The sequence below is a fragment of the Rosa chinensis genome, chromosome 1, assembly GCF_002994745.2.
Source record: "Rosa chinensis cultivar Old Blush chromosome 1, RchiOBHm-V2, whole genome shotgun sequence".
In the NCBI taxonomy this organism is placed as follows: domain Eukaryota; kingdom Viridiplantae; phylum Streptophyta; class Magnoliopsida; order Rosales; family Rosaceae; genus Rosa; species Rosa chinensis.
Genome location: NC_037088.1, coordinates 67291053 through 67304036, shown reverse-complemented (window position 1 = coordinate 67304036; position 12984 = coordinate 67291053). Strand labels below are relative to the sequence as shown.

Sequence of the window (12984 nt, the reverse complement as noted above, 5' to 3'; positions counted from 1 at the left end):
TGATATATACATATCTCGTTATTGTTGTGACTGCAGTGGTGGCTTCTGTAAAAAAAATTTCTCAAACTGCAGACTATTAGTAGATATAGTGGGATCGACTCGATAAATATATATACGTACCATGTGTATAACATGGTTTCTAAGTAAAGTGTCACACCACCATTTTCTCTATGGTTAATTTAAGCAAACTAATCATGACTAAATCCACTTTGTTTTGACTGGCTCGACCCTTTTTCATAAAAAGAAGAGAGCTTGAGCAAAAGGTGATTCTGAGATTGCAAAATGCAATGAATGGTGGCTAAACATTGTTAGGTCCGCAGTGTGTTGGTTAGTTAATTATTTCTTTTAGCTGTATTAGTAACAATAGGTTAGTTCCTCTAGGTAACTTGAAGCAGGGGGTACTAGTATAATAATGAAGGACGATATTAGAAAGCAAGCACTCAATGAGAGAACAAATGCGTTTGGCGAACTTACCAACTAATTTAAATCATGTTAGGATTAAAAACTTGCATACAAAAATGCAGTGTATATACTTCACATTTACAAACTACTAAATTCTTATCGGTTTGAAAATGAGAACTAAGATTCAATATTTCTCTAAACAGAAACACCATTAAACGAATTGGAAAGTAAATATTTATCTTATAATAATATTTTAAATAAGTTCTAATTTATAACAATTGTTTGGTACCATAGACATTAGATTATTCTTCTTTTCATCCTGAATCTCTCGTTGCAATTGACTAATTGAATACCTCACATGATTGGGGTGGATTAGCCACAAGGCACAATAATCAAATCAAATGGGGCAAGGGGATTTGTATTATAATTAGAATGATGGAAACAAATAAAAATAGCAAAATGCTTGACCTATAATGGGTATGAGACTATTAGCTGCAGAGTACGCAAGAAAATGAGGGGTATGGTAGATTAGATTCTTTCTCCTCACACTCTTTACCCCTAACGACCTAACCCTTCGCTCTCTCTCTCTCTCTCTTCTATTTTCTTTGTTTATATAAAATATGGGTCTACTATTGCTAGACTCTAGACTATAAGTCTAGTCTCTCTCTCTCAAAAGAGAGAGACAAAGAAAGAGACTTGTTGCATAGTAAAACAAAGCAAAAAAAAACCCAAACCAAAGCTCTTGGCTTTTTCTCTCTATATTTTGATCCCCATATTCATCCCATCACACCAAAATTGGGTTCTGGGTGGGTAAAAAACCAAACACTCACCTCAAAACAACACCAACAAGAAGAAGGCGCTGCTTCAGATCAGAAGGGCATTCCGGTCATTGTCTCACCTCCATGTTCCCCTCCGGCGCTGGAGACGTCTTCAGGTCCGGCGGAGGTGGTGGGTTATGGTCGGCGGCTCCGTCGCACGTGGCCGTCGGCGTGACGGTCTTGGCCGGGCTGGCTGTCGTCATGGCCTTGTTCTGCACTTCCTCTAGGTAAAAAAAAAAAAAAAAAAAAATTTCAAAGCTTTTCAGAAACCCTAGAAGAAGAAGAAGAAGCAGAGAAAAATCCCAAATTTTATTGATCTGTGAAAAAAGAATAAATTTTTTGTTTTGAGATTATGAGAGCTCTAAGACGAAGTCAGACTTCGTTGCCTTCGAATTCTTCATCTCCTTCTTCATCATCTTCGTCGTCGTCGTCGTCGTCCTATTCGTGGGTTCAGTTGCGTTCGGTTCTGTTAGTCGTAACCTCTTCCTCACCAGCTCATTGTTCTTCCTCCTCCGATCGGTGAGTCTTTCTTATCTCTCTCTCTTTTTTTAAACTCCCTTTAAAGCTTTGTTTCAAATTTGCATCAGATCTCCGGATCTTGGGTCAGTTCAAGTTCGTGTTTTTAGTGTCAATTTCGGGTTTTTTTTACTGGGGTTTTTCGAGTCCACCGATCTCTTGGGTTGTCACTGCTGCATTGTCAGTCTGTCACTCAGCTGTTTTAGTTGGATGTCTAACCAAGTTTGGATCTTTGTGTGGTGAAAAGATAAATGTGATGAGTTGGTGTTGTTTCTGCTGCCAAATAGAGACAATGCAGTGGTTTAATTTTGTCAATTAGAGTTAATCTGCAACCGTATGATCGGTTTTATGAACCTGCTGTGTGGGTTCTGTGTTTGAAGAAAAAATAGGTTACACTGATAAGTTGATTGTTGTGTGGGATCTGCTTGTTGGTCGCATATAGTTTTGCACCTGTGAAATGCTTTGCCTACGGTTTTCATGAATGACACATTGTGTTTTGAAGTGAACTTTTGGTTGTGTGATTGTTGGCTGCGCGTTTTTAGTTTTTTTTTTTATGGGCGATGGCTTATTCATTATTTGCTGTATTGATTGTGGCATTTTGTTTTCAGGGTTCGTCTTAAGTCACCATGGTCTCGCCGGAAAAGAAAGCACGCCCTTTCACTTCAGCAATGGAGACATTTTTTTACACCAGATGGAAGACTTCGCGACGGTGGAGTCAAATTGGTGAAAAAAGTCCGTAGTGGGGTGAGTTACCATCACAGTCTTCCTATATGCTTGTTGCTCACAGAATTATGACAGTACAATGGTTGACATTATTCATCTTCAATTGTTTATTGTAGGGTGTTGATCCAAGTATTAGGGCGGAGGTTTGGCCATTTCTCCTTGGAGTGTAAGCATCTCAACATCTATCATGTCATTTTAACTTACAGTATTACTACATACTACTAGCTTGCATCTTTGAGGTAGACCTTGTTGTTTGATATCTTAGCTTCCCCATCAGGTGCTATGCTTTACCATGCTTATGAGAGGACTAGATTTTTTTTTTTTTTTTTGCTCCGAAGAGGCTCAAAGATCCTAATCCCACAGATCGATTGATAGATTTATAATTCTAAGCTCATGTTCAGGTTGATAGATACTTCTAAGCTCATGTTCAGGTCTGCTTGTGGTTGTAGATGGGTCTGTTTTGGGTCATGAGAGCTTAAGTTAGGCCTGTGGTGTGGGACTTCCGTGAACATAAACTTTGTAGGTTAATTGATGTGAAACTTCAAGCAACACTTGTTTTTAGTTTTTTTGGCATATGAAAAGCTTATGAGATTCCTTCGTAAGTGTTGGCATGAGTTCAAAGTTTGCTAGTAGAATTTGGCCAAAATTGCATGTCTAATATTACAATTATTATATGGCCATCATTATGCTTCCTCTGCTGCTGTGTCATGTTACAAATTATATAGCTATGTTGTATTTGGGAAGGTTGCAAAACCATACTCATGCTCATTGGTTATCTTTCTGTCAACAGCTATGATTTAAACAGTTCGAAAGAAGAAAGGGATATAGTAAGATCTCAGAAAAGGTACTAGTCCCAAATTCATTTAAGAGTTTCTTCCCTATCACTATTGCACAAATTGAATGCACATTTTTGCCAGTTCATGCAATTTTTTGCTTCTACTCCACTCTTCTAACTTTGTGGTATCTGGTTGCAGAAAGGAATATGAGAAACTGCGCAGACAGTGCCGTCGGGTCATAAAGTGCATCAATGGGAGCTCTAAGTTGAACGGGGACAGTTGTCCTGAGACAGATTCTCCTTGCTCTGAGGATGTGGTTAGTGCCAGGGAGTCCCTTTCTAGTGAAGACAGAATCGCAGATTCTGAATACTCAGATGACCCTTCCACTATATTGTTGGATGGAGATGATACTTCAAGACGAAACACAAATGCTGATTCCAAAGCACTTAACTCTGACTCATCTGACTCAGACTCTTCTGTAGAATCTGAGGTGATTCAGGCTTGCCCCTCATGTGAAGAAAAGGAAAAGAATGATTCTGACATGACTACCAAGGATGATGTATCTCCCTTGAGGACAGAAGTCCAATCAACGCTAACCAGTGAGGATTTTAGCACATGGAAGCGGATCATACGCCTTGATGCAGTACGAACTAATGCAGATTGGATCCCTTACTCCCCAACTCAAGCTGAAGTATCAGAGGATAGGGCACGACGGTCTGCGGAGGCTGTTGGGTTGAAGGATTACGATCACCTGGAGCCTTGTAGAGTTTTCCATGCTGCTCGACTGGTTGCTATTCTTGAAGCATATGCACTGTATGACCCCGAAATTGGTTACTGCCAGGGTATGAGTGATCTACTTTCTCCTATAGCAGCTGTAATGACAGAGGATCATGAGGCTTTCTGGTGTTTTGTGGGTTTCATGAAGAAGGCTCGACATAATTTTAGGCTCGACGAGCTAGGGATCCGAAGGCAGTTGCATATTGTTTCTAAGATTATCAGATGCAAGGACTCCCATCTTTACAGGCACTTGGAGAAGCTCCAGGCTGAGGATTGCTTCTTTGTTTATAGGATGGTGGTCGTGCTATTTAGGAGGGAGTTGACATTTGACCAGACAATATGCCTGTGGGAGGTAATGTGGGCAGATCAAGCAGCCGTTAGGGCTGGGATTGGAAAATCTGCATGGAGCAGAATCAGGCAACGAGCCCCACCAACAGAAGATTTATTACTTTATGCAATCGCAGCTTCAGTATTGCAGAAAAGGAAGCTGATAATAGAGAAGTATAGCAGCATGGATGAGATCATTAGGGAGTGCAATAGCATGTCTGGGCAACTTGATATATGGAAGCTTCTGGATGATGCACATGACTTGGTGGTAAACCTTCATGACAAGATAGAGACATCCATCTCTGCACCATCCCTTAGCTAAGTTTATACTTCTTTGTTAGGGTTCCGTTTTGAAATTGGGTTCAATCTGTACTTTGAACTCCTCTCTTCTCTTCTTCTTTCTTTTTCTTTTACGCAAGCACCCACAAGCTTAATCGAGTCAGAGTTGTGCTACTCAATTTTGCATCTTCTGACTACGAGCATACTTGAAGTGGAGGTGGGCAAACATTCAAAAGATTAATTATTTAGATTTATCTGTATTTTAATCCTCGTACTTTTATACTTGAGTTCCTAGACATTACAGGTTGCAGATAAAACGCCTGTATTGGTTTTTACCACTAATGTACTATTACTTCAATACCGGATGAGGAATACATCAAGCATCTCATGTGTTCCCAAATTATTATCTTTTTCTTTTGCCCATGAGCTCAAAGTCTCATACTCACAAGACACGTTGAGCAATTGGTTGGTCTCTAACTCGAGAGGCTGAGGTTGCTACTGTGTGCATAGTAACAGAATTTACTAGGATCACACAAAGTGCCTCCACATCTGAAGTGTGAAAAGCAAAGGCTAGAAAACTCTGCCAGGACTAAAGTGAATCATGCCACGCTCCACTGAGGGACCATGCCATTCTCCGCTGAGGGAAAACCACAGGCTTTGACACCCAATTCTCTGCACATTCCCATTTATTATGCCTTCTCTTTTACTAAAACCATGTAGATTTACAGAATTATCAAAATTCACTGCATAACCGAAGTGAAGCAAACTGAAGGTAAATAAAGATGTCCAGGAGTAGATAAAGTAAATATGCTCATTATAAGTTCGTGATCATCCATTAAGATTAACCATTCTACAGTGACCTTAACCAAATTGACACTAGAAGGCAAATGACTCGCATAAACAACAATGTGAACCAACAACATACCAGAAACAAGCAATTGCCATTTCAACTGCTCAACTAAGGAAAAAAGAACCCTTACAATGGGGAAATTAAAATAAAATAGCATGACTACTCTTTCTTGGTAAAATGACGGACAGCAAAGGCTAAACCCAAGATTAACAAGGGCACCAGGAACTGTAAAATCTTGATCACAAACTCCGATGTCTTATCCGGATTGTACTGAGTCTGCGGTGGCGGAATGTAAGTCCGTTTTAATGGGACAGTTGATGGATCAATCTCTCCAATGTAGTACTTGTCCATCATTTCTCTGGCAGCATCACTATGACCAACATCTTCAAAATCATTTGTTGCGTCTTTCCCTACACGAAGCAACATTAATATCATAAGCTATCCAGGCTTGAAGGTTGCTGAAAAGCATATAGGTAACAGAATACTTTACCTGTTGCAGATAGCAGAACTTCATCTCCTCCGGGATGATCATCCATGAAAGGGGTTACATCGTACACCTAAAATCAACAATTCAAACTCTTAAGCACCACAGATAACCATATTTATATTACGCAGTCCTTTTTGACCAAATTCGGTCGGGTAGTAATAGAGGTTCTAGCTTGTAATTTTACTTTTCTTATCAAAAAAGAAGAAGAAAGCTAACCATATTTATATTTCAAAGTCAAGAACCAACCCCTTCCTATTAATCAAAGCTTGGTATAAATATGGTTGAGATAGATAAGACAAAAGAACCAACCACTTCCAATTAATCAAAATTTAATGCATCAGCTAAAAAAGTAGTTACTTTTAAGTTAATTAAGACAAAAGACCAAACTCTTCCTATTAATCAAAGTTTAGTGTAGTCGGCAAGTTCATGTCTAAGATCCAACTCCACCAAATCATCAGCTAAAAAGTCGTTACTTCTAAGTTGAGATAGAAAAGACCATTAAAACATAGCTTAGCACAATTACAACTACTTGGTTGATTCTTTACAATTGTTTGTGGTATCACTGGTATGCATTTCAGAAACAAAATAGCCGATTTCTGTATTGAGGGTCCTTCCATATCTTTAATCTCTGAGAGGACTAATCAAATCAAACTAAATGTAACTACTCAACGGTGAGACAGATACAACCTTCAAAAACAGTCAGACTAGCAAAATTTCAATTCCTTGGTTCATTCTTAACAATTCTACAAAGAAAACGGGGCATGCATTACAGAAACACAAGTCAATTTCTAAATCAACCAGAAACTAAATATATTAGAACTAATCCAGAAAGATCTAACCTTCCCAGAAATAACAAGCCAGCAATCTTTGGTCTGGTTGTGCTTGGCCACCTCTTCAAACACGTGAACCTTCGGATCTGAAGCCATTACTGCAACCAAACAGAAAAACACCATACATCAAAAACCCATAAATTTCATGCACCAAAGCCTTGAACTTTATTAGTAAAACCCACAAACACAGCTACCACCAATCAAAAAAATCAAAATTGAAACATAATAATCAAAACCCACAAAGGTTTAACCACAAAATATCAAATTAACATGAGATAAGGAATTCAAAGGGATCAAAAAAGAGAGAATCTGAATTAAGACCCAACAAAAAGATGAAGACTTTGGCTTACCAAGAGAAAGAGAAAGAGGCTTTGTGAGATTGGAAATGTGGTTTCTCTTGTCTTTGTTGTAACTCAGTCTGGGGAAGTCAGCTGATGCTCATTAGTGGACTATATATATATATATATATATATATATATATATATATATATATGTTTACAAGAGTACAAATTCTTGACATTTGTCAAATTGCCCTTCAATTACAGGTAATTAACTGATTATTATTTGTCTGCATAAATCAAAAGGTTTAATCCTTAGAGGGTATATATGTCTTATTGGTGTGACAAAGTTCAAATTGGATTTGCCAATGGCAAGAAAATTCTGAAATAAATGTTGACATTTTTTACATCGAAACAAAATAATGAAACATCAAATAATATTTTCTCTAAAACGTCCACAAGTTTTTAAGTATCTATAATTTTCCTGATGGCCAATATTCCGCCGGATGGAAAGTCTGAATTGCAATTGATTTGAAAATTCTCGAAATATTTTGTATATATATATTTTTTTTAAAAGTAAATTACATTAATAATTAATGAGAAATATCGCTTAAGAGGACGTCCCAAATAAAATTTGGAATATACAAGAATCGAAAATAATGGGAATGAGCCAGACTTGCTCTCCCGCTTTCATGTAAAACCTTACAATTAGGAATTTAGGATGTTGCTCTCAACATATGACCTTTTCAATGACAAAGCCTAGCAAAGAAAAGTCCCCCTCAATTGAGTTGATTGGTTGCACCAAGCAGTTGCTTTCGAAATGCTAGCAATTTTCTCAATCTACTTCCATTTTTTCAACTTTTGTTATCCTCTATACTGCAATTTGATTAAAAATTTCGTAATCGCAATTTCAAGATTATCTCTGTAGAGATATACTCTGACACTGCAAAGTAAGGAAAACTCGTGTTTCATGGCTACGGGCCTGCGGATGAAGCAATCAATAAAATCAATCAAGCAAGACACTTAGCAGCACTATTATCGTGCCTTTTCTGCTGAAGTCCCCACTAGTATCGTCTTTGGAATCTAACCATGTATTACAATGGAATGTAAATGTAGAAATCCAACTACCTGCCAACTTCACATCACCCATGTTGAAGTAGAACCAAAGCTGCCTAACCCAACATAAGCAGAAGAATATTTGGTTGATTTACGGCTTCATCGGACCAGTTCATGTTCTTACAGCAGCTAAGGGAGGCTATAGGACCACTGCTATTCTAAGGGAGCTATCTTCATCTTTATAGTATGACAGTGTCTGATCTGATGTTGGCTTCTTAAACCAGGCACCTTGATCTCATCCAGGACGTGAAAAAATCGAGCTGCAATAGAAGTAAAATCAATTTTGTGTTGTGTGAGATGTATTTACATCACAGATTGGAACTTAACAATCAGAAGGTAGAGGAAAACAACATAATGCTGAAGTCTCTATGCTCATTCTGGTGCTCAAATCATATATTTCATTGATCTGAATTTGATACAGCTTAGATTATGTGCATTATGACCAATAACCGCTTGAACTGATACAGGATACAAATCCTGTTATCTGTCATCTACTAAGCTGAGTTATTATGATTCGACTGAAAATATAAACATGGGAGGTTTCCTATACTATTCTGAAACTGCATCTTGGATTTCACCTACTGCAACTCTTCTAGTACAGAACTACATAACTAGCTCTCTCTCTCTGTTCCATATTAAGTTGCGAAGAAGTTCATACAGATAGGAGGGCGAACCTTGGCCAATGCAAGAATCGACGAAGGGAGAATCCACAATCCATCTCCACAGATCAAACCAGAAGCAACTGCAGGAACCATCAAACTGGCCTTATTATGTTTCAATTTGTGCCACACAAACACGATCAAACTCCCTACGCACATGTCAATTGCAAAGTAAGCTCCAACCAGGAAAGGAACAGCCATAGCCATTGGAAGGGGGACATATTTGCCGATTTTCTTAGGAGCGAGATCTCTCAGCAAATTGGCTGCTACAGCAAAGCCAAAAAAACCATAGCATATCTGCAAGCAATGTTGGGGAAGTGCAGAGAAGCCTTCCACACCGAGAATTGCCATGTTTCGGTAAATGATGGCATAAGGGGCTTTGTATTGACCATTTGGGTTCCCAACATCAAAAGCCTTGTAGAAGAGAAAGAATGTCAGAGGAGCAACCACACAGCCAATAGCTGTCCCAATAGCCTGACTAACAATCATTGATCGAGGAGATGTGAGAGTTAGATGGCCCGTCTTCAAATCATGCATCAGGTCAGAAGAGATAGAAACTATGGACTTGATCAAACCACAGCCAACAAGTCCTGCAACAACACCATCATTTTTCCCAGTCACAGCAGCTAGCACGAAAAGAGCTACTTTCCCATAGTTGTAGGCCATGTTCATGTCTGTTAAACCCGCACCGTAGGCATTGCAGAAGCTTAGAGATGGTGCAAGAATGTAGGCAACGACTACATAATACCATTTCAGCTGAGGAAACATGAGAGGGATAACAATGATGGAGATGATGGAGAACAGTGTGTACCCTACACATGCTACCCAAATAGGAATCTTATCTCTTATGAAGACCTCATTTCGTCGGCGATCATCAAGAGGCTGATTCGGCTCAATTGAAATATCATCTGTATGACAGAGATAGGCAAGTTAGTGAAGCTACTCCATTCACAAGCTTCTTGACAAACTATATGGAGATATCATAAGGTGTCAGTCATTTACCTTTTGTGAGGTCCTTCCTGTTCAGTCTGGTGTGCATACTTGAGCCGGTAAAGTATAGTATCTTGAGAAAATTGTACAGACCATCTCCTAGTATCAGGGAAATGGAAATAAAAACCTGCAGCAACAAAAATATCCGTACAACTCACTTGCTGAGTACATGAAATAAAAAATCCCAATGACAAAATCAGTAAGGAATTTGATTTGATTGTTATACCTTGTAACCGTTTACACTCTTCATACTACTTTCTGATAAAGTTGCAGGAAACCATTCTCCTTTAAGGCCCCTTAATATAGGCCACATTATTCCCCAAGAGAGCACGGCCCCAAGAAGCAGAGATAAGTTCACAAGATGGGAACAGATCATTCCTGCTCCAATATATGTCATACTGAAATCAAAGTAGAATCTGCAAAATTCAATTTGTCTAATTAGTGGTTTGAAAAGAATCTATCATAGTACACATAAGGGGAAAGACAGGACATAGATCACGCACGAATTCTTCCAAGCTTTCAATCCAAATGTTGGAAACTGAACAAATCCACATTGCTCCCCGCCGGCATAAAACCACTGAAAGCCAGCCCACAAGAAACTAAATGAAAAGTACTTCATAAACCCATGAACCTGCTTCCTGCAAGAAGAACTTCAACATGTTTTAGTTCTCTCAAAACTATAATTCTATTTGATTTTGAATATCAGCTAAATAATCCATGAAAACAGATGCATACTTGGCCATTTTGTCTCCTTTTGGAGTATGGAACCCATTAATAAGAACAGCAGTAGCAGTTCCACTCGGGTACGCTAGTTTATAGTCTATTATCATAATCTGCAAAACCACCCAAAATGCAATGAACAAGCAATCTCCTAAACTTAAGCAAGGATCAATAAATTAGTACTAATCAAACATGCAAACCAATAATCTATTTCTGAATGAGTTAGCAGTTGATAAAGAAAATGGCCCGAATAACCTCTGAATGGTATGAAAGAACTTAAGAACATACCTTTCTGAGAGGAACCAAAGCCAAAAGACCAACAAAGCTAGTAACAAAGAGAAAACCAGTCATCCAACCAAGTTGAGGCTCCTTGGTGCTCCCTGGAGTGTTCCCTTCAGTATCAACTCCAGCTAGCTCATAAGTCTTCCTGTTCAAACCCAACAGGTAAGACCCAAACCCTCCTGCAATGTCACATATTTCAGATACAAAATACTACTAAAATACCGAAACCTTCCACAGCAAAACTTACAACAAAGTTTATAGCTTTTCTCACCTCCAACAGCAATGCTATAACAAGCAACAGCACAAGTCTGAATCACGGTATTCTCTTGCCTTGTGAAAGGAGTGGACACAATTCCAGCCTTCGATAGCAGCGTAGTCCAAGTCTTCACAAACACAAAGGCCAGAAGAGCAGCTGAGACATTGAGATTGGGAATCAAACCAGTTGTGAGGTTCAGCTTCTGCACTATGACACTGTAAATGATCCCAATGACCACACTCGCCACAAGTCCCCGAGCTGTGATCTGTTTCTTCCATGGAGGGATTCTGTTCATCTCCAAAAGGTCAACAACTCCATTTTGCTCCACATTTTCTCTCTCGAAATTCTCAATCTCCATGGTTTCACTTTCATCCTTGTGTGTGTTCCCCATCGGGTTTGGTCAAAACAACACCACCACCTCTTCTCCCTAATCCAAAACTATCAGTAGAAATGAGAAACGCATAAATTTATGCAATTTGCCATACAGAAAAGACAAGCCGATATGCATTATTGTGATAAAGATATGAAAGAGACGCAAGCACACAGAAACCCATGATTGCACTCACCTCAAAGTTAGTCTTCTTTTTCTTCTGAGAATCAAACGCAGCAATTTCAGAAATCCAAAAATGGGAAATGGGGAAATCCGAAGCCCTTCAAAGCCCGCAAATTTGCATTCAAAATTCCTCCTTTAACAACTGGAAGGAGGGTAACCCAGAAATGCTTCTCTCTCTGCGTTGACCTCCTCACCAGAAAGAACAAAACTTTGAAGAACACACAGAAAACCCAATACAGACACCTTGAATTTAATACACCAAAAGCTACATAAAAAGATGAGCCAAAAGCTAAAAAATGTGAGCCCAGAAATCCAGAAACAATTGCTGTCTCAGTTTTAGCTTACTCCCACATACCCAAAACTCTCATAAAGGTCGAGACTTTATAGAAGGAAATCAATAAAGGAGGGAAATTTACAATGGCGAATCCCAGAAAGGCAAAATGGGAGACTCACATTAAACCACTCTGCATGTACTACAAAGTTTGTAGTACAAAAACAGTCTGTGTAGTACATAAACCAAATTTTCCAACCCGCATTAACAGAAAGAATAGTGATAGATTTTTTGAGACACGTTTCAGAATGACTTGGACATCAAAGGCTATAAGAATTCTAAGCCTACTAAAGTAGAGGAGTCAGAGATAAAGAAATGGAAGGTGGGTAATGATGGATGTGAGAGTAGGAACTACATGCAGATTCCTTTGTGCATTCCCTTGAGAAAAATGTGTGTGAACTTTATGCGTGTGGCTTCAACATGCCAGAAGAAACGTACACCCAGAAATGCGTGTGGCTTTTATATGGTCAACCACCGCAACAGCTATATGGATTATGGAATAATGACTTGGATGCATTTGATTTGGAAGTAATCGAATCAGATGGTGAGATATCATTTGACTGACCTGGTTTGGCAGAGATACACAATAGTTGTGGCGCGTAACTGCGTGCACGCGTGCAAATATATTGTGCTAGTTGATATCGCCTTATCTTCTATTTGTTAGAGGATAAACGAGAAATGAGCTTAGAATATGATGAAATATTTCATTTCATTGAACTTTATATCCATTTACCCTCCTAAAGAGGCTATATACATGCATCTTCCAAGTCTTTGTTCAAGGATGATGACATGATGTAGAGTCATGAAAACATCATGTATTGTATTGGTGTTTAAATTTTAAAAATATGTTGGATCAGATATCTTGAATCATATATAACTAATTGGTGATGAGCATTATTTTCGAATCACTAATTTTATTAATATCCTGACTCATCTTTAACTAATTCGCGATGAGCATCATCTTTTAATTACTAATTCAAAAGAGTGGGGTTGGATCATTTTCTTTGATCCACG

The 12984-nt window shown here is 38.7% G+C and overlaps 3 protein-coding genes across 7 annotated transcripts; 1 reads left to right on the top strand and 2 right to left on the bottom strand.

Moving 5' to 3' along the window:
* The first annotated feature begins 1064 nt into the window (after positions 1-1064).
* On the top strand, positions 1065-4978 carry LOC112184272 (rab GTPase-activating protein 22). Of its 3 annotated transcripts, XM_024322548.2 has the most exons (6): positions 1065-1447; positions 1578-1739; positions 2345-2480; positions 2576-2625; positions 3250-3303; positions 3434-4978. In XM_024322548.2, exons 1-6 carry the CDS (start codon positions 1305-1307, stop codon positions 4659-4661), a joined length of 1773 nt encoding a protein of 590 aa, XP_024178316.1. In that variant the 5' UTR covers positions 1065-1304; the 3' UTR covers positions 4662-4978. The 3 variants fall into 3 exon arrangements, with proteins under 3 accessions (XP_024178316.1, XP_024178312.1, XP_024178310.1); XM_024322544.2 differs by lacking the exon at positions 1578-1739 and having other exon boundaries at positions 1066-1447; XM_024322542.2 differs by having other exon boundaries at positions 1305-1739.
* Positions 4979-5411: 433 nt separating this feature from the next.
* On the bottom strand, positions 5412-7246 carry LOC112184283 (cytochrome b5). The gene is made up of 4 exons (XM_024322553.2): positions 7136-7246; positions 6795-6883; positions 5959-6025; positions 5412-5878 (listed from the first exon to the last, which is right to left on the bottom strand). The coding sequence occupies exons 2-4, from the start codon at positions 6879-6881 to the stop codon at positions 5628-5630; spliced, it is 405 nt and encodes a 134-aa protein (XP_024178321.1). The 5' UTR covers positions 6882-6883; positions 7136-7246; the 3' UTR covers positions 5412-5627.
* A 498-nt stretch (positions 7247-7744) lies between these two features.
* LOC112184253 (metal-nicotianamine transporter YSL3) lies at positions 7745-12404 on the bottom strand. Of its 3 annotated transcripts, none has more exons than XM_024322528.2 (9): positions 11653-12404; positions 11102-11524; positions 10837-11009; positions 10564-10661; positions 10332-10466; positions 10055-10244; positions 9841-9955; positions 8854-9746; positions 7745-8439 (listed from the first exon to the last, which is right to left on the bottom strand). In XM_024322528.2, exons 2-9 carry the CDS (start codon positions 11475-11477, stop codon positions 8395-8397), a joined length of 2025 nt encoding a protein of 674 aa, XP_024178296.1. In that variant the 5' UTR covers positions 11478-11524; positions 11653-12404; the 3' UTR covers positions 7745-8394. The 3 variants fall into 3 exon arrangements, with proteins under 3 accessions (XP_024178296.1, XP_024178290.1, XP_024178301.1); XM_024322522.2 differs by having other exon boundaries at positions 11102-11513; XM_024322533.2 differs by lacking the exon at positions 7745-8439 and having other exon boundaries at positions 8555-9746; positions 11102-11513; positions 11653-12400.
* Positions 12405-12984: the final 580 nt, after the last annotated feature.

Excerpts from the sequence above, each read along its gene's own strand:
- LOC112184272 (XM_024322548.2), top strand. The coding sequence starts at position 1,305 with ATGTTCCCCTCCGGCGCTGGAGACGTCTTCAGGTCCGGCGGAGGTGGT. Across the intron at positions 1,740-2,344 it reads TGTTCTTCCTCCTCCGATCG|GGTTCGTCTTAAGTCACCAT; the intron begins GTGAGTCTTTCT and ends TTTTGTTTTCAG. Across the intron at positions 2,626-3,249 it reads TGGCCATTTCTCCTTGGAGT|CTATGATTTAAACAGTTCGA; the intron begins GTAAGCATCTCA and ends TTCTGTCAACAG.
- LOC112184283 (XM_024322553.2), bottom strand. The coding sequence starts at position 6,881 with ATGGCTTCAGATCCGAAGGTTCACGTGTTTGAAGAGGTGGCCAAGCAC. Across the intron at positions 6,026-6,794 it reads GGCTTGTTATTTCTGGGAAG|GTGTACGATGTAACCCCTTT; the intron begins GTTAGATCTTTC and ends TGTTGATTTTAG. Across the intron at positions 5,879-5,958 it reads AGTTCTGCTATCTGCAACAG|GGAAAGACGCAACAAATGAT; the intron begins GTAAAGTATTCT and ends TGCTTCGTGTAG.
- LOC112184253 (XM_024322528.2), bottom strand. The coding sequence starts at position 11,477 with ATGGGGAACACACACAAGGATGAAAGTGAAACCATGGAGATTGAGAAT. Across the intron at positions 11,010-11,101 it reads TTATAGCATTGCTGTTGGAG|GAGGGTTTGGGTCTTACCTG; the intron begins GTGAGAAAAGCT and ends GTGACATTGCAG. Across the intron at positions 9,956-10,054 it reads AGAGTGTAAACGGTTACAAG|GTTTTTATTTCCATTTCCCT; the intron begins GTATAACAATCA and ends TTGTTGCTGCAG.